This window comes from Aphis gossypii, chromosome 3, assembly GCF_020184175.1.
Source record: "Aphis gossypii isolate Hap1 chromosome 3, ASM2018417v2, whole genome shotgun sequence".
In the NCBI taxonomy this organism is placed as follows: domain Eukaryota; kingdom Metazoa; phylum Arthropoda; class Insecta; order Hemiptera; family Aphididae; genus Aphis; species Aphis gossypii.
In genome coordinates, this window is record NC_065532.1 from 13,507,407 (window position 1) to 13,527,040 (window position 19,634).

Sequence of the window (19,634 nt, forward strand, 5' to 3'; positions counted from 1 at the left end):
TAACTTGATAATATTATTATATTTTATTATTAATAGGTAATAAAAAATAATATATTAATTATCAATATATAAATATATTGTATTATATATGTATAAAAATTGTACAAAATAAAGTTAAAGTTTAAAATATATAATTTATTATATAATAGGTTTATTTAAAATTACACGTAATCAAATGACATCTAGGTATCTAATATAAAAATCTCGGTCAATGCGGTGCGGTCTCAATGTGTTCGTTTATTGACGTTCAACCATATGCCGCCTTTCGGGCATGACAGGAATGACGCAGGTTCGAATTCGATGCGCGCACAGGATTTGTCGCTCAACGTCACCAGGTAGCTATGCAAGAACTGAGCCAATGCCAGTTTCATTTCTAACATGGCAAATCGCATACCTGTCAAAAAGTATTATGTATTGGTACAACTGGGATTCTAATAAATTTAAATTAAATAAAAATTTTCTCATGAGCTTTTTTTCTTAATCATCCCGGAGAAGGAGTATTAATAAATACTATTAAAATTAATAAAATAATGTAGTATTTAAATTGAATTTTCGTTTGTATTGAAATCGATAATAGTTTGCTATTTGATCGAATTGACTGTCATTATTATGTATGAAATAAAAATTAAACGTAGATATATTCTATACCTATGCATATGCGCGGGCCATCGCCGAACGGTAGATAAACTCCAGCGGGTCTCCCGTTGTCTCCACCGCCTCCGTTGCAGTCTTTGGCGAACCGATCCGGATTGAACGTGTCTGGTTCCGGATAGTACTGTGGATCGTGATGTATCGCGTACACTGGTATTAGTACGGCCGTGCCCACATCCAGGTCTAATTCTGTGCCGGGAACCCGGAACTGTTTGGTGCACACTCGGACCAACGCCTGTACAGGTGGATATTTTCTCATCGTTTCTGTAGTAGGTATGTATTTGGAGTATATTCGACGATGTGTTTAGTGGTTAGGTTCCAGACGAGGTGCATGCCGCGTCAAATGGGGGTGGTACGTGCGTCAAAGAGGTGTCGATACGCAGTGTTTATGGCGGAGTGACCGAAAAACGAACAAAAAAGCAGAAAAATTACACAAAAATCGATAATTTATGGTTAATTATTATAGACACTTGTGTGTGGTGTGTCTAATTATACAACATATATATATGGATTTTTTTTTATTGGGGGCGTCAGGTCTGACTTGTTTATATGTAACTCTTCTATGAATTTTAATAATATGAATATAGATTAGAGAATATACCTGGCTAACTAAAATAGAAAATAACTAATAACTGAAACTCGTGGAAATGCAGTACCTAATACTACCTATATAGTTCAAAATGACTAGTGCACTAGTTTTCAAATATGCTGTAAATGTGGGTGTTATATCTATTAAAAAGATTTATGTACATATAGGTTAATATAGGTACTCTTAATAAAATTTGATTATTTTTAAACATATTGTAGTAATAATATTTTGTATAAAAACCAAAATATATATTCTTACTGCATGTGTGTGTATAAATGCATTGTATATACCTATATTGCATATCCATGTAACGGGCGATTATTTTAACGAACAATATCACTCATTATTTAATAATTTATTGATGTTTTAGAAATTATTAATTTTTTTATAATTTTCAGTTTAAATAAAACAACATTTTATGTTAAATATTTAAATATTTTTTATCGTTATATTTCTTGAGTTTTTTTTTTTTTTTTTGAATAATTATATATTTTTAAGTTCTTATTATGTATCAGATTTTTCAGAGTGTTTTGATACATAAAAATCGAAATTAGGACAATAGTTGATGAATTATTATTATGTGTGTTAATACTTATAATTCAGTAACTACTCCGAATTTCAATTTGTATGAACCAAAATACTCCGAAAAATAATTCTGCTACAAATATGAAATTAACAATGTATATTATCACTCAAAAAGTAAACTTAAAAATTATAACGATAAAAAATATTTTTAAATTTTCGGAGCTTAGATACAAAAAGAAAATTTGTTATGTTTTTACTACAAAATAGCTTGCAATTTTTACAAAATTGATTAACTAATATGTAAAAACGATGGTCAGACGTGCGGATTACTTGCCTTTCAGACATTGTTCTAAGTAGTTCATCGACGCGATTGCTTCATAAGAGAAGGGCAGTCCATACTTTTCGGCTGTCTCGTTTATTTCTTCGTATACTCTGTTTTGTATGTCTTGGTTGACGGCCATCTCGTGCAAGCAAAAACTCAGTGTCGTGGAGGACGTCTCGAAGCCGGCCAAGAAAAACACGAATACCTTTGAAATACAAGTTTATGTATGTATTTCTATATTATTACTGTATTATCATATAAGCAGAGGAAATTTATTTGAATTTTAGGAGAGGCTGAAATTGTTTTACATAAAGTTTACATTTAAATTGGTAATCAAATTCGTATCTTCGTAACTCTCTTCCTCAAATTGATGTTTTAAATATGTTAATCATTATCAGTTAGGTATCATAAATATTATCTATTGAGTAATAATAAAACATATAGATGGCAGTTGATAATTTAATTAATCTGTTAACTTTTAACTAATATTAGGTTTAACTAAATAATTTGTGTAAACATACCTATGAAATAATAAAATATAAAGTAAATAATATTTGATGAATGATATAGGTCCAAATGTACAATAGGCACATAACATGATATTAACATAATAATACATAAATTATTATCTATTTTACTAGATTTATTAAATAGTGCATAACAAAAAAAGTTACAACTGTTAACAGAAAGGACATTTTTTTTTTTTATTAGTATAAATTGTAATAAAAGTACAAAATATATTAAAAAGAGATGTTATATAATTTCATCAAACATTCTTATTTCTTGATTCTTTAGATGGTATGTGTTTTAGTTCTATGATATCATGATAAAATTGAATAAGAGTTATAATAGAGGACAATATTGTAGTAAATAGTTTACACCTGTTTTTTGGTTGTTTTTTTTTTTAATGGGAGAAAATGGCACTTTAGGCAAATAGGCAATAGCCGATTGGTGCTATTACATTTGCTTAATGTAATTTTTATATATTTCTGTAATGCGTGTAAATAATAATACCGATGATATTATAAGACTATCTAAAACGCTTTGAATTAATATTCAAATAATAAGTCGCCAATGAAATGGCCTTTTATACTTAAATAGTTATATAAGTCTTTAAGTTTAATAGAAGCCAAGGTTAGAAGAGTTATTTTGTATAGGTGAACGGTTCTATGTACGAGGAATAATTATTATTGGCACTGTTTTTTATTTCTGTATAATATTATGTAGGTATTTACTTGAGCGGCGATCAGCTCTTCAGTCAGTTTAATTGAACCAATCGCGTTTTCTTGATGTTGATTTTGATCTTTAATTTCAAGCAACAGCTGTATAAAGTCATTCCGGCGCACTTGGTTAGTGTTTCGGAAGTCAATTGTCTGCTTTACGATGCCCAAGAAAAATTGTTGTACTTCGGCTGGGAACGTACGGAGTTTCAACGCCTTGAAAAGTTTTGGGAAGAATACTCGGACTATTTTAGCCAATGCTAAAGACGGAGAAGAATTGAGCACCGCACATCCCATCCTTCTGAATTCGGATTGCGAGTCTTTCAGTGAATTGCATTCCAGTCCAAACGCGCATGTGCCAATCACGTCCGTAGTGAATTTGGCTGTTAGATCACGAATTTCGAATTCCGTCTTTCCAGAATTGATGGTTGCCTGCATTATAAACAATGAAACGTATTTTTTTATTTTGCTACTAATTTTTTTTTTTTATTATTACTTACTTCCATGTATTCAATAAGTTGCACTCCACATCCTTGTAACATTCCTAACATATTTTTAATTTTACCAGAGCTGAACGTAGGGCTGAGCTTTTGTCGTAGAGTTTTCCACGTGTCACCCTCTAAATTGACAAGATGTTTAGTCAACGGTTCTCTGTGACCGTCGTACGAGAATCCTCTGTCCGTGAAATGTGTGAAGTTCTTCACCAAAAACGACCGAATGATTTCTGGGTCACGGAGCAATAATGTCGGCGTTTGTAACTGGTATATACCCACATACTTTTCACGAGGAAAATCACTATGTAACACATCAAAAAATATTGTAGATAAAGTTGTAGCCTTTTAGGTACACACTACTTAGGTATTAATGTAGCAAAATATGTAATTTTAGTGTGACTGTTAACTATTAAGTAAAATGTTATAATATATTTTATAGGTGTTCTACGATATATATATATATATATATAACCAGTGGTGTCACTACGCTTCTGTAGGCCTGGGTCGAAAAAATTTGAGAGATCCCAAGACAACGATAAATCATAAAAAACTGTTTTAAAAATTAAATCAAGGAAGAAATAAGAAACAATTTATAAGCCATGAAAGAGTCGAATATTTAGGTAAAATTTAAAAAAATAATAATAATAAACTGAGGAAAGTTCTTTATTTAAAATATACAACAAAATTAAATCGCTTTAAACACTCAAAGAATACCTGACAAATATTATAGTATAGCAGTGGTGGACTGGCCCGTAGAAATGATGAGCTAGATTTACAAATACTAATAATTCCGGAATTTTTAAAAATGACTATAATTGTGATAAAAATAGGTATATATTTTTAATCGACAAAATTATGAATAGTGGCTTATTAACGAAGTGATGCTAAATTAATTAGCTTAAACAACATTTTTAACTTTCTAGTGTAAAATATTAAAATATGATTAGACAGAAAGTTCTAAGCTTTAAAAGGCTGAAGAAAAATGTATGAGTACAATGATTTTCCACCATCAGTATAATGATCAATTCGAAAATGTTGTGTGATAAATTTAACGTGGTTAAATTACTCCGGAAAAAAGGTTTCTATTGCTCATAAATTGTGCGTATATAAGTTGTAGCCATTCGTGGGGTCCTTTTGGAGGTCCCCTACGAGTGTCAGGCTTGTGGTGGAACGCCGCAACCGTTATCCTTTAGTTGCGCCACTGACTCTTATGTTTGTCTCTATCATACATTATACATTTATACATACTTGTAAATATTTTTCAAGCACTCGCCCTGGGTCATTTTTAGCGTCACTTGGTCTTTAATATTTCCGAATAGTGGTACGGGTGTGGCAAAAATCACCGACTTCGTCTTCCAATATTTGTACGTGGATGTCGAATAGCTATAAAGGAGTAGTACCACTACTATACAACATAATACGATTATGACGGCCGCTGGAAACATGATGTACTTAATTCGATGTCGTACGTTGGTATCTAAAAACAGAGGTTATAATTATGTCGTGTATTGTGTTTTACTCGTTATTATAGATCGAAGAAATATACGATTTAAATTTACCTATTTGCAATGGTTTGTAATGGAAAATGAAAAATATATAATGAATTAAAATAACCTAACCTAATCTATTGTACATTGTCACGTTAAAAAATATGACTCTCTAAATTGATTTAGATTGAAAGTAATTGACTCACTATTTAACGCAACCCTTAAGGTATTTATGTTGGATTTTATATTTTGTCATTTATTATAATAACTATACAGACATACAGTAAATCTATTATAGTTATAACTTTTGTTCACAAATATGTATAATATTGCGAACGTTTTACCTTTTTTATAATATGATTGCGAAAGAATGCCGCTTGTCAAAAAATTTTCTGACAAAAACGAACGATTGCGAACATTTTTATAGGCTATGTGATCAAGCTTAAAATATTTCTGAATATGTTTTATTTTGTTCGGGAATTCAATTGTATAATAAATAAGCAAAATATTTTTTGTCAAAAATTTTCGGACAGCTGAGTAATTTATGGTTTATAATTTGTTTAAGATGTTCTTCGGATGGTGTAATAGACATTTATACATTTTACAGTTCTAACGATATATAACATACATAATGTCTGACTTTCCGTTATTCGTTAAAAAAAAAATTTCTAAATTGAATATTTTAAAAATAGGTTAGATAGTTCAGATAACATAATTATAGTCAAAGGTAATGCATTGATCACTATCTTATTTCAATGTGTAAATGTGAAACATGCACGAAGTTTTTATATTCTGTATATAAACAGAAAGTTTTAAAATTGATTGTATTTATAGTAGGCCCGATTTACAGTTAAGCATGTGCTATCGCCTATCATATCCTGTATGGTATACACGTTTTTATGCGAAGTGTGTGAAGAATTTCGTATTCCTATATGGATTTGTAGAATAATGTGTTTAACGATATACCTATAATATTATTATAAATGAACACGCATGACTGTAAAAGGGGTCAAAACGAAAACCTAATTGTGAATTTCAAATGTTATATTTTATGTGTTTATTTTATAGTTTTATAGAGCTACAATTGACATTAACTTATTACTTTTTCAGATAAAATAAGTATTAGGAGGGTTCCATAAAGATCACTTTTTAAGAATAGAACTTTAAGAAAAGATGATATGTTAAAAGTAAGGACCGGATCAATAAACGGCATTGAACTTGTTATAAATTTGAGGATTGTTTGCACAATTCCGAAATTTCACTATTAAAACTTACCACAGTAATTATAATACGAGTATTTATTAGAAAAATATTACATGTGATATTATTCAATTCAGATTTGTTTTACAAAAACATACGTTTATTTTAAACTACTATGACGGTTACGAGCATTTTACACTTGGGCAATTAAATACGAATCCAAATTGTAAAACCTTGGCCCAAAAACGCCAATAGACGGTAAGGCGAAAATAATAAAGTAATTATATGTAATTATTTTAACTAGGTGTCTTAGTAATCTATATATGATAAAAAAATTATGTTCAAATCTAGGGAGCATAAACGAAAATTTCTGAAATCTCTATGTATGATAACTAATAATTTTTAGGCATTATAATGTGGAAGTTTGAAAATTTTTATTACCAATAACAATTATGTTGTAGTTAAAGTATTAAATATTATTCCAATTAATAAGTTATTGTCTATGTACCATCTATACCAATTTAAAAAATCTCACACTAATATCGATGTTATAATAGATGAGATCGACTAATATATCAATATTTATTTTAAAATATAATTATCACGTTAAAAGTATAAGCAGTTGTAATTAATTTAAGTGGCCATAAAAATTGTAATTTAAAAGAATATTATTATTTTTTTTTATTTAAGTGCATTTTATAATTTTCTTAATAATAACTTAATATTTTTCATTAAATTTCACTTGCTTGCATCGATAAATGAAAACAGGTTTTTATTTTTTTCGTCAGTAAATATTATTGTGTGGAGCGCACGTTTTTGTAATATTAATATTATTGTTATAACTTGTAAACTCTCGACACGCGCGGCGCAGTGTGCAATGACGAAAACGAATGTTCTATGCATAATGATGGACCCACCTGTTAGAAATATTGAATGCTACGACATTGAGATATAATAATAATCTGAAGTATAATTATTTGTTTGAACATATTATGCACAGATCATATTATATTAAATCGGGTCAATAATCAGTTGTAGGTACTAAGTTGGTAATTAGGCAGGGCCTACAGTAGGTATACTCAGTGACTATGATACAATGTTGTACCAGCGTTATTAAAATTTCTTAACATATACCTGCCACTTATACATCGTGTAAAATCTTAGGATTTTTACTAGCTCATTAAATTCATTTCTCTATTACGATGCGTATCCTAATATTGAAAATATATTTATTCGAATTTTTATTTTCACTGCGTAATCAACTTGTATCCAATCCGCATAAAGAATATCGAGACGAATATAAAATAAACTACCATTAACATAAATTTTAACATTTTTTTTATATATCGTTTCCGATAATTGGATCTACTAATTTGAAGGAATGAGTAGTGTTTTTTTTTCAATTCATGAATACACTAAAATCTTAATTATAGACTTATCGAAATATAATGGAAATCTTTTAAGTAAATGACTTTTGGTCCTGTCATATATGACATATAATATAAGTACACACTATTCAATCACAACTCATAATCTTTCACTAACAAGCATTTTCTACTCGCGGTATACAAAAATAACTAAGACATGACAAGTACGTCATTCAAAGAAAAAAGTATTATTTTATATCTATGCATTTAAATAATACTTTGTTTTATACGTCTAAATAACTATTCGGTATAAAAGGTATTCGAATATAACCGTATATTATATTGATAGCTATACATGCTAAAATATAAGTCATTAAGGCGTACTATGAACATATTATGTTTTTGAAATTCAAATTTTAAAGAGAAACCAAAGAATGTATTTATACTTATTAAATGTTAGTTATTTTGATATGAGTAATAGACACTATAAAATTTATTAGAAAACATATAATTTGTTATTTTTTTTAAAATTTTTAAAATTTTATTGAATAAGTATACATTAATATTCATAGTGTTGAATAGTAATATACCAAATATAAGTTACTGACTTTAGTAATTACGCTTTAATGATGTTATTGTTTAAGTAATAGAATTACTACAATACTACTTATATAATATTATGTATTATGTAAGATAATTCGTATTTGTTTGTTTTAATAAAAATAATAAACTATTTTTTGCAGGAATTTATCCCAAAATTGAATACTTTGTGCGTGTGTGTGAGTGTGTGTCATTACATTACCAACAAATATGAAATTGCATTTAAAGATAGTTTATAATATATTTAGCTGATTAGCTCTAGTAAATTTAATTTATTCCAATTATTTCAATTATTTCAATTACAATTATTAATACATTTACTAAACTTTAAAGGACTAAGTATAGTTGATAAATCAGTGGATCAAAATCGATAATTTAATCAACACAATTTTCAAAAATATAAGTTCTACCAGTATTCATTAAAATTTAAAACATAGTTTTTAGTTTTTTACTATTTACAAAAATAAAGTTAATCAATTTTGTTGGTCTAATTGTGCGCTTAAAAATGTTGAAATCGGGGTAATAAAATCGTCAGTTAAAAATAAAGAAATACGTATTCTGGTATTCTTTTGTTATTTTTCGAAATTCTATATAGTCATCAAAATCTCTCGAGTATAACGACATACTTGATACCTTCACCCTATATAGAATTGCTCAGCCTAATTTTATTTGATACTTATTTATAATACCTTAATTTTTAATTTATTAAATGTTTTAATTTCCATTATAATTTAATTTAAAAACTGTACAAATGTTTACAGAGCACTACATGTTTACATTATATATGGTGACTACCCTGAACAAAAATCATTAATAAATAATAACTCACGTGTTACCACGTATGGTTGTATAATAATGTAATAGTTAAATATCTTAAAAGTTTAATTTATTTAACGATCATCATTATACTTATTAGTTTATTAATAAAATTATTTTGAGAATCTAATTAACTATACTAGTCGTGTGCATTAAATAATGTTGATACATCGAGAATAATTGTCAAGTTAATATCAGGAGTTTGACATTGGTTTTTTTTTTAAATTTTTTAATACAAACAGAAAGGGAAAAATAGTTTAATATTACTTTTGATTGTTTTATAGGACTTTTTATTTTATAGAAATATGTAAAAAACTGGAAATATTTTATATTTTTGAAGTTAGTAATTTAATAAATGATAATTTATTTTTATTTAAATTTAATTTACTATGCCTAATGTATTATTTATTAATTATTATTAACAAATGTGGCGTATATTGTAACATAATTCCATTAACATTGATTGAAAGTAACTTTTAAAGCATAGAATTTTCAATAACTGTAATTTATTTTTAGCTTAATATTAAACTTAGTAGATTGGTAGTATACTACCTATGTCCAAATTGCGTTGGATTTTGAGCAGTAATTATGCGGTAGCAGTCGTCTTTGGATTTTGCCGTTGATCACTGTAGTAGTATGTTATAAAACATGTGTAAGTTATAAACTCAACGATTAAAATTGGAGAAAACAATTATATTATCATAAACTTATTTATGTGTTTTTAATACGGAGGTAAAAACCCACGAGCTCGCATTTTATACACCATGATGCAAGACACGAGTGGTTGGTGTGCGGCTGAACAGAATTTGACTAGGTATATTTTATACTATTATAACGACTGCTGATGAGCTCGAAACGTAGCGTCGGTCGTCGGAGAACTGCGCACCGTATAGACCATCCGAACGACGACAGTCGTCGATAAAATATTATCGTAATTTATGCGAGTGCTGTGATTGGAACCGGCCGGTGACGAAATGCAGGTCGAGGTGAGTGTATAAAATACGTATAATGTCATAATGTACATAATGTATGTATACCTAAAAAAAAAAAAAAGTTGTATCACTTGGTCTTTAGACGACCTTCATCCCGGTGGTACAGCACAGTGCACTATATATAATATATAGTATTCCATAATATACTATAGCATTATAGCCTGATGTTGTTGCTGTAGGTATCTGAAGTATGCCATATTTATACCATTTCAGCAGTTTGATGTTAGATGTTTTTAATTTTTTTTTAAAATCGCGGTCTTTATACCAGTCGTCATTAAATCGCACTCGTTATAATTAGATATATCCTTAAACGTGACGAAAAATGTACGATCTTCAACAATAGGTATGTAGTTGGTATTTATAGTATTCCTGTAATATTATATACTATGGGTAATATACTACGTTACTTTTTCTTAAATCTTGTCGTCTTTAATGTGAATTTTAGTATAGAATTACATTTTATATTTTATGCATAAATATAGATATAGAGACATTATAGTTGCGCATTATTACGCATTATCGTCCATAAAAATAAAAATCTAATATTAAAAAGTTATAAATTTGTCAAAACACCGATCATATCCATTATCTACTCATTTTAGTAAGATACGGCTTTGAATATAAGTTTGAACATAAGATATTTACAATTTATGTACAATAATATTAATGTTTGTATGTATTATGCACAACGACAGTGTATAAGCAAATTAAAAAGGTTTAAACAATTGTGTGAGATATGTACCAATAATTATTTATTACTAAAATCCCAATTTAGTGTAAGTCAATAATACTTTATACGTATTAATGTATCATAAATATTTGAATTGCGATTAACGATTAAGTCCTAAAACAAATTAAGTATTATAATATTTTTATTTTGATAATTTAATTCTATAGACTATAGACTATAGTATACGTACACGTATCATATAATATAAACATGTCTTTACCTACTAAGTTTTAAATGTTGGGTTTGGATTGTGATATTTTATTGAAGGATGGTGAACGATAGTAGTGCGAGTTGTTAAACACAAAATCATAATATTGTGAAGAGACGTTTTAAGAGTTGAAAAAAATAAACAGAATAAGAAACAACTAACAAACATTTTTATTTAAAATATGAAAATAAAATTTGACTTAAAAAAACATTTCGGAATTATAAATGAAAACGTTTTTATCATTGAAATCACTAAAAATGCCTTTATTTATACATTATATACTTTGTTTTCATACTGCAGTTTCTTTCAATTTGCGACTGATTGAAGTTAATAATACATTAAACACCGTGTATACACATTTTAGAATCTGAAATAAATACAAATGTGTACCTATTATAATTTATAATAATTTTTCCAAAAAAATAACAATTGAGACATTTTAAGTAATCCAAATAAATTTGGAACCATATATATTAATAAATTAAACTTTGATTCTAATATTTGAAATAGATAAATGATTATTTTTCTGCTTACTTTGATAAGTAGATTTAAGTTTATGGTAAAAACAGAAGCAGCTTTGAATTCTAATGGTATTGTGGCTCTTGTCATCATTATTGAAATGAGACGTTTTAATGAGTTGTCTCGAGAATAAACGGAACGGTGTTCAAAAAGAGCGCTCAATATACCATCATGCTAATAAATTAAAACAATACAATTATGTATATTTTATTGGTATATAGGTACACGGCAAACAATCATTATATGAAAAATTATGAGCGTATTGTGTTTTAAAAAGTTTTTGGAAATATTAGTTTTATACACAATTTGAAGTCATCATAAAACAATATTTTTTACTATATTTAATCGTTTTACTTTTATATTGTTAAAAAATAATAAAGATGAAATATAGTAAAAATATTTTATTTTTTCAAAATCGATGTTTTCAAAATAATACTTCCTAAAACATTAGTATAGTTTTCGAGAAAATGAAAATTTACCATGTTAAATGCCATGCTGTAAATAAAACAATAATACACAGAGGCATAAGCATAATTCACATATAAATACTTACTAAATCATACATATTACTTGCATAAATGCAATAAATTATAATTGTTATGAGAGACGCGATACTACTAACTATACATAATCCCAATATTATTTGATGAATATAACCCTAAAAATAATATAAATAAAATTAATAACTTTATCTTAACATAGTGAATTGTATTTTTGTATCTATGATAATAATAATTAATAACATACACTTATAAAACTTTAAAAAGTACAATTACAGTTATTATTATTATTTTTTTATCATAGAAAATTATTTTTTATTTTTGGTATAAGAATTGAATAAAAAGTGTGCACTGTAAATTCACAGGGTTGAATTTTTATGAAATACTATTAATAAAATTAATCAAATATATTACTACTACACACCTGTATGACTAAAATACTGAAATAACTAGTCAAACCAACATATAATCCACAAAATTCTATTGTCATTAATATTGGTTTCTCATATGCCGTCTTCATATCATTGAAAAATCTAAAAATACAGTAAATAGATAAATAGTAATAATTTCAGATATTATAAAAGCTTTTTATGTTTTAGTCATTTATCATTTTACGCTTTAGTGTATGTGGGCAATATTATTTGTATGATTATTATAGGTTTTAGTTATTACAGGTTATTATAGGTATTATTATAAATTCATAAGTCATTATTAAATACGAGTATGTATAAAAGTAGGTATATGTCGATGTGATAGACGTCTGATGTAATGATACCATATAATTATTAAATGGCTAAATTTGAATAAACAGAAAAATATTATTCTTTTTAAATATTTTTCTTTTTCCGACAGAAATTTTAAGTTATTTGTCATCAAATGTACCTTAAAAACAAATATACGTGCATTGAACACAACTCACTTCAACACCTCTTGATGGTGTTTAATTGCGATTTTTAATTGCTGCTCATCCTTGTTTACCATAGCTTCTTCGACCTGTCCGTCGAGTATTTGAAAATATCTCTTCATGACGCCCGTCGAATACATAAACGTCACATTCAAGAAACAGGTTTCGAAGTGTGCAATGTACACGGGCAAAGTGTATAATATATATTTGCACACGTAAATAGTCAAGTTTGTCGTTTTTATCGGCAACACGTCTATGAAGGGGAACGTGAACGGATCGCCCATCTGCACCCAATCCATTGAAATCGTGTACAACATAGAAACTGACACAAACACGTTCGATATGATAAAGTGATGTTTGATTACCATTGCGATTCTCTGTCTAAAGTTTTCCGGGATACCCATTTTCAGCGTACGCTGGTACATATCGCGAAATTGTGGCAGATAGTATAACCGGACGGCTATGAAAAAAAAAATGTGACTCTCGATAAGGAAGCATAATAGTCCGTAAAGGCGAACCGATAGGCCTTCCGTCGAGTTGACGATCGACAGGCAACTCGACACGGCAAAGAACAGAGTGATGGCTAACTCAAAGTAGATAAAAAATACCTGACACATTGTGTCATAACTGCGGTCGTCGTTGCATCCCGTCTTTTTCAAAAACATGTCAACTATGTGCTCCATATCGTGTCAGTGGTGTCACCTTTAACCTACTGAGTGTGATAATTTTTTTCGGTTTACAACTTAACGCCGACATGGTGTGTATAAATTAATATTGACATGTAAAAATATATAAAATATTTTATAATTATAGGCCACAACTAGTCCAAAGGTTCACATTTAATTATGTAGTAATTAATTATGTAAAATGAACTACCTACCAGGGCCTAAAATTAGGGTGTTTTACTACTGCACACCTATAATTCCATACTACAAAATATTTTTAAATAATAAACATAGACTTAGTAGTACACATGTCACATATAACTTCGTAGCATAATTGTTTTTGGTATTTATTAATAGTTAGTTATAATAAATACAATCTAAGACATTTTTCTTTAAAAGTCTTTGATAGTTGACACCTATATAACTGAACATTTTAAAATTAAAAACAAAATAACTTCAGATAGAGTACAAAAAATAATGCACACTTTTAAATTTGCTACTGCACATTTAATATTAGCTACTGCATATAGTGTGTGCTAATTTTAGGTCCTGCTACCTACCATCTATTACATTAATAGAATTGGTACTAACATGCAACAACCTCACTTATTAATATATTATTTACTTTATAGTATATATGTTTTTGTTTTTGTATTATACTGGCCTCCAAGGGAGGTATCATAATATTGTTTATTTATTTTAAATTTTTATCGACATGCTAATAAATAATATCAACAAAGAATAATAAACTAACCTCGGGGCTTTGGTCAATACTTAAGTAGTGTTTATATCCTATATCATTAAAAAAAAAAAATAATATATAATATCTACATTATAATATAACCAGTGGTGTCAATTTCAAGAAAAAAAAAGAGGTTCAATTATTGAGGATGTAATCTGTAGATGATTATAGTTTTCTGATTACAGGAAATAATGAAAATATCTACACAAAAAGATAATAATACTTATTTTACTTGCATTATAAATTTAATATAAAATGTGACAAAAAGAAATTATAAAATAATTACTAATACAAATATACTTTGGTCAAGAGTTGTAGAACAATAATAATTTTATTAATACTTGACTTTTACTTTTTTTTTATAGCAATTAGCAATCTTATCAATTTTTAATTATTTCATCCAAGTAAACACCGTTTAAAAGTCTTTTCTTTAATACTCATTATCGGGAATATGATCAGTATGTCAGTACGATCCGGGGATTTACTAATCGTAAGTATTCAATTATTATGACTTACGAGTTACGAGTGATCAATAATAATAACGTATACATTAAGTTGTAATGTGTTAAATTTTAATCCAATGCTTATATATTATAATAGATACGATCAATCATTTCGAGCTGTGTGACATTGTCATCGAATATTTATTAAAATATTATATAATTATAATATAGTATTTATACAACCATCAGTAATTCATGGTAAATCAAGAAAAAATATATATCCAGCTAGAAGTAGTATTAATAAAGCATTGAGTATATTATAAATATTTTAATAATATTATATATAACTTGATTCTCATCATAATTGCAATCACACGTATACTCTTGGTTATCACTTATCAATAAGATATGGAGCGTAGAAAAAAAAATTCACTAGACAATTTATTTAGCATTTTAGGGACATATCACGAACCTCTTGCTTTCCTGACCTGAAAAGATGTAACTATCAACACAAGCCATGGATCCTTAATAAATTGAAGTATGCGAGATCAAACGTATGTTGAGAGCAGATCCAGGACAGATGCTGATAGACGTAATAGGCTCGCTTTGCTAGTGCTGGATTCCTGCATAACAGTTTATAGATGTGCTTGTGAGTATATGACTGACATTATTATTAGAACCTAAATTTTATTTAGTATAAAAAAATTACATAATATTATTGAATTTTTCGGTATAATAAAATTGTATTCATTACAATTACTTATTGTATAGCATTATTTTGAAAAAAAAAGTTTTCCATAGTATTCCATCAACCAAAGACACTCACCCAAAACTTAATAGAGACATTTACTATTTAGTACCTATACTTATCGCAATGAGTACTAAATAATTATCCGTTTGCCATTACCGCTCATCACCATTCTTATAAAAAACTATAAGGCAGCCGGGATAATTTCTTTATCACGCACTCACGCCACTAAATCCTTGTATAAATTATTGAAATAAAAATGAAAAATGGAAAATTATTAATTAATACAAATGTCAAATGTCAAATGAATACATTTAAACTTGTGTAGGTACTGTATAAATATTATTAATGTTTATAAAGCATTGTATACATAATCGAAATAAAAATATTCATGCGACAGCTTATGAAATAAAAAATAATAATAAAAAATAACCCATTATTTGATAAAAACTTTTAATTTAGAATACATCCACCAGCTAGTACCCAAATCATTTGTTCCGCAGTCCTTCACAGCTCTAATTATATTTTCATTAAAGTCTCGCTTTATCAAGGATATTCCATTCAACATATCGTCTCGAATAGATTGGAAACCTATCGCCAGTTACCACTTAATTCATAATAAAATTAAAAAAAAAACCATACTTATAAATTTGTATATCAATAAATTAATATTTATTATCAAGTTGTAGCATCAATGGCTTAGAAATCTTACCATAATTGAGTTATTATACTATAATATATCACCTTGAATAAAATATTAAAATTAAAATTAAAATATATTTATTAAATATAATATAAATAAAATACGGAAGTAAAAATGAATTTGTCAATTATTGATTTAATAGCAATAAATCTTTGTATCCATTATTCAGATATAAATAGAAACATTTTATTGGTATAATATATTTTATAAATACAAGTTTAACATTTAAATCTCGTCAGTTAGTGGTAAGTAACAGTGAAAAACTTGTCGGTATAAAATAGTCAATAATATATCTCAACATAAACACCAGTATTATTAAACTGGACAGATTATCTTTTTATTATACATTCTCAGTATATCAATTATCTATACCATACAAATCAGCTATACTTACTATAGTTAGGGTTTATAGGCATGTCAAACTCAAAGAAATACTTGAGCCGAAACGTCTGTATAAAAAAATGTTGTGATTCACGAAAAAAAAATATTATTTATTACGAATATTCAAATATTTTTATACTTTTCATATAAAATTAAAAATAGGAATACATTTTTTTTCCTAGATATTTTTCATAAAATTCGATTTTCATCGGTAATTTTTCGTTTACCGCTATCTACTTGACTTTGATAGAGGCATAATTATTTAGTTATAAATTTATAAATTTCTCTACGCACCTAACAATTAACACGAAATAAAATATACGTTCGAACGCATGGAGGTTTGACGAAATACTAAAAACTAGATAAATATTGAAAAAGGTATGTAGAATAAAGTACAGTATTTACGATAACTATCAATTATCGGTTTTTACTTTTTATCGATAGTATTATAAGAATATACCTATATATATATGTATAAACAATATACATTACATAATATAAAAATATTTTGAGATAATAGTTAACAAAATTTGTAACTTATAAAAAATATAATTAAAAATGCATTATAATACGTTTATTGTTATTATTTTTTTATTTGGGTCGCATTTGACTTTTTCAATGTGGCTGGATCTGCGTGTTTGACATGCTTAGACTAGAGTCATAGGTATACAGTTGAAAATATTACTGACTGTATATTATTTTAGAGATGGTATTTAAAAATGTAGCCCCATATAAATCGATATGGATAGTGTTAATATTTATGTGGATCGCAAACGAAGTTTTAAGACAGATTTTGAACAGGATATGCCATCCTGGAACGTTTAATAAGTATCTGTGAAAACAATATTTATTAACCATTATTATTTACCTACGCTATATAAGTGTAACAGCTGTTAGTTAAGGCTATGTATTTTCTTATTTTCTTATTAGTTGTCTTTTCAGTTTTTAATATTGTAAATTGGATAGGATTTGAAAGTGATTAACCACAAGTTTTAATTATTTTTATTATAATGTCCAATGGTTTCTGATGAGCTCTCGTTTTCATTAAATCGTTTTTTCTGTATTGTTTCAGGAAGTGCGCACTGCACAACATTATTTTTACAATTAATTTGAGTTAAAAACATTGAAGTAAAAATATAACAATACTTATAAATAGTTATTTTATTAATTTAACTTAAAAGTAAAAAGTTGTTTTATGAATTATTTTAATAAAATAAACACAATATCATTAATAGGTTTAACATATATAAGTTATTTTATATAAAAATAAAAATTGATATTATAGTTATAATAAAGCTTATATAGAATAAAATAAAAATAAATAGGTACATTATAAATTTGTACCTATTATAAATATAAGTTACTATGATAACTTCCCAACCCTTATTATTCAAAAGTAAGGTTAGACTAACCCGATAATGCGTGACACATCGCACACTAGCGAGTGGCGAGGTATATTGTAACCTTTTGTTCAAAATAGTGTAAGTACTGGCGATAAAACCGTTAACTCAAAGTTCGTGTTATTTTTGTTTGAAGTGTTAGAGTGGACATTCTGGTCGTCAGCTGGTACATCGTTAAGCTGCTACTTCGTTTATTTGCGTTTGGATGGACGACCACCTGAGAATTAAGGCGATACGGCGAAAAATATATTTTATAACCTATAAATGCGAGTCTTAAAACAATAATTGTCGAGATAAAATACTAAAACATATACTATTTTATTATATTAATATATATTGTGTTTTATAATAACATATTTTAATATTTACATTGTATTATTGAATTTATATGTACGAGTATCAGAACTGATGTTGAACGATTACATCATCTTAATATTTTTCAAACTAACGCATAAAATAAAATACCAATGGTACTAACCATTTTATTGTTAACGTATAAAATATATATTACACATTCGAGTAAATTGTCTTGAATTATATCACATTAATCATAGAATAATACATATTCATTATTATTGACATATATATAAAAAAAAAATATTTAATATTAAATATAACAACAAACAATACTTATGTTTCATATTTATACATTTTATTTTTTTATAAACATTAAATGTATAATAACACGACGAATTGGTTATTTTTAAAAGAAATCATAAACTAAAGAGAATTTAAGTTTTAACGAAATATTTTATTGGCACATATAAATGTATAATGTTTAAAGCTTAATTTATTACAACAATGATAAAATAAAATAAAGTATTATTATAGTCACATTACAGCTTATTACACATTAGTTATAGTTACATGCGTGTGTGTTTATCCGACAGAGATAAGTCGAAATAAAAGGTAACTTCCATTAATACTCATATAATAGTTGTCCATTCGTTTTTTAAATATCATCCTAGTCGAACAAAATTATCTGGTGTCCTGGAGTAACTGTAAAAACACAAATAATTCAAATTTATTTTGATTCACATACTCATGTTCATAAAAATCCATAGTGGTTATTATAGGTGTTGTGACTATGGTAATCACGTGATCATACAAAATAATAATATGTTTTTATATAACGTCATTGTAGGTATAATACTAATAAATATATTATATATATTTTACTAAGCAATTTAGTTTTAGTAATTATTTTCTTTTCTTTTGTAAATATTCGTACATTTGTCTAGCTTCATATGGTCATATCGTCAAAATTAATACAAATTAATTTTATAAGTTAAAATCCAAAAATATAATTTCATCCATTAAAGTAGTTTTGTATTAAGTTTTGTATTTATCTAAATTATTTTTAAATTATTCAATTTCAACTTCATTTCACTTAATTATTTAAATTTTGAAACATAAGTATGAGAATAA

At 27.1% G+C, this 19,634-nt stretch overlaps 3 protein-coding genes and 1 long non-coding RNA gene across 8 annotated transcripts in view; 1 reads left to right on the forward strand and 3 right to left on the reverse strand.

Moving 5' to 3' along the window:
* On the reverse strand, positions 1 to 10,184 carry LOC114130272 (probable cytochrome P450 6a14). The gene is made up of 7 exons (XM_050204489.1): positions 9,824 to 10,184; positions 5,050 to 5,278; positions 3,808 to 4,102; positions 3,323 to 3,739; positions 2,100 to 2,292; positions 649 to 915; positions 1 to 394 (listed from the first exon to the last, which is right to left on the reverse strand). The coding sequence occupies exons 2-7, from the start codon at positions 5,244 to 5,246 to the stop codon at positions 225 to 227; spliced, it is 1,539 nt and encodes a 512-aa protein (XP_050060446.1). The 5' UTR covers positions 5,247 to 5,278; positions 9,824 to 10,184; the 3' UTR covers positions 1 to 224.
* Positions 10,114 to 19,634, forward strand: part of LOC126551378 (uncharacterized) — a 10,550-nt gene continuing 1,029 nt past the window's right edge. The window contains exons 1-5 of one of the 4 annotated variants that reach the window (XR_007605274.1): positions 10,413 to 10,606; positions 14,897 to 15,021; positions 15,132 to 15,232; positions 15,424 to 15,623; positions 18,343 to 18,475. This is a non-coding gene — a long non-coding RNA (uncharacterized LOC126551378). Of the gene's footprint in view, positions 10,258 to 10,412; positions 10,607 to 14,896; positions 15,022 to 15,131; positions 15,233 to 15,423; positions 15,624 to 18,342; positions 18,476 to 19,634 lie in introns of those variants that run through there. The other 3 variants (XR_007605273.1, XR_007605271.1, XR_007605275.1) reach the window with 3 other exon arrangements.
* Positions 11,376 to 14,352, reverse strand: LOC114130295 (uncharacterized). Its single transcript, XM_027995238.2, has 5 exons — positions 13,140 to 14,352; positions 12,645 to 12,753; positions 12,274 to 12,378; positions 11,736 to 11,894; positions 11,376 to 11,568 (listed from the first exon to the last, which is right to left on the reverse strand). Exons 1-5 carry the CDS (start codon positions 13,805 to 13,807, stop codon positions 11,491 to 11,493), a joined length of 1,119 nt encoding a protein of 372 aa, XP_027851039.2. The 5' UTR covers positions 13,808 to 14,352; the 3' UTR covers positions 11,376 to 11,490.
* LOC114130271 (protein obstructor-E-like) overlaps positions 18,937 to 19,634 on the reverse strand; it is a 15,998-nt gene continuing 15,300 nt past the window's right edge. For both annotated transcript variants that reach the window (XM_050204490.1, XM_050204491.1), the window contains exon 7: positions 18,937 to 19,205. In XM_050204490.1, coding sequence (XP_050060447.1) covers positions 19,166 to 19,205 — 40 coding nt within the window. In that variant the 3' untranslated portion in view covers positions 18,937 to 19,165. The remainder of the gene's footprint in view (positions 19,206 to 19,634) is intronic.

Bases quoted from the DNA above. Each gene is read 5' to 3' on its own strand.
- LOC114130272 (XM_050204489.1), bottom strand. From the start codon at position 5,246: ATGTTTCCAGCGGCCGTCATAATCGTATTATGTTGTATAGTAGTGGTA. The intron at 2,293-3,322 runs GTAAATACCTAC...TGTATTTCAAAG, and splicing joins AAGAGCTGATCGCCGCTCAA to GTATTCGTGTTTTTCTTGGC. The intron at 395-648 runs GTATAGAATATA...ACTTTTTGACAG, and splicing joins TGGCCCGCGCATATGCATAG to GTATGCGATTTGCCATGTTA.
- LOC114130295 (XM_027995238.2), bottom strand. From the start codon at position 13,807: ATGGAGCACATAGTTGACATGTTTTTGAAAAAGACGGGATGCAACGAC. The intron at 12,379-12,644 runs GTGTGTAGTAGT...TATTATTTTTAG, and splicing joins TCAGTATTTTAGTCATACAG to GGTTATATTCATCAAATAAT. The intron at 11,569-11,735 runs GTAAGCAGAAAA...TATTTATTTCAG, and splicing joins ACTTAAATCTACTTATCAAA to ATTCTAAAATGTGTATACAC.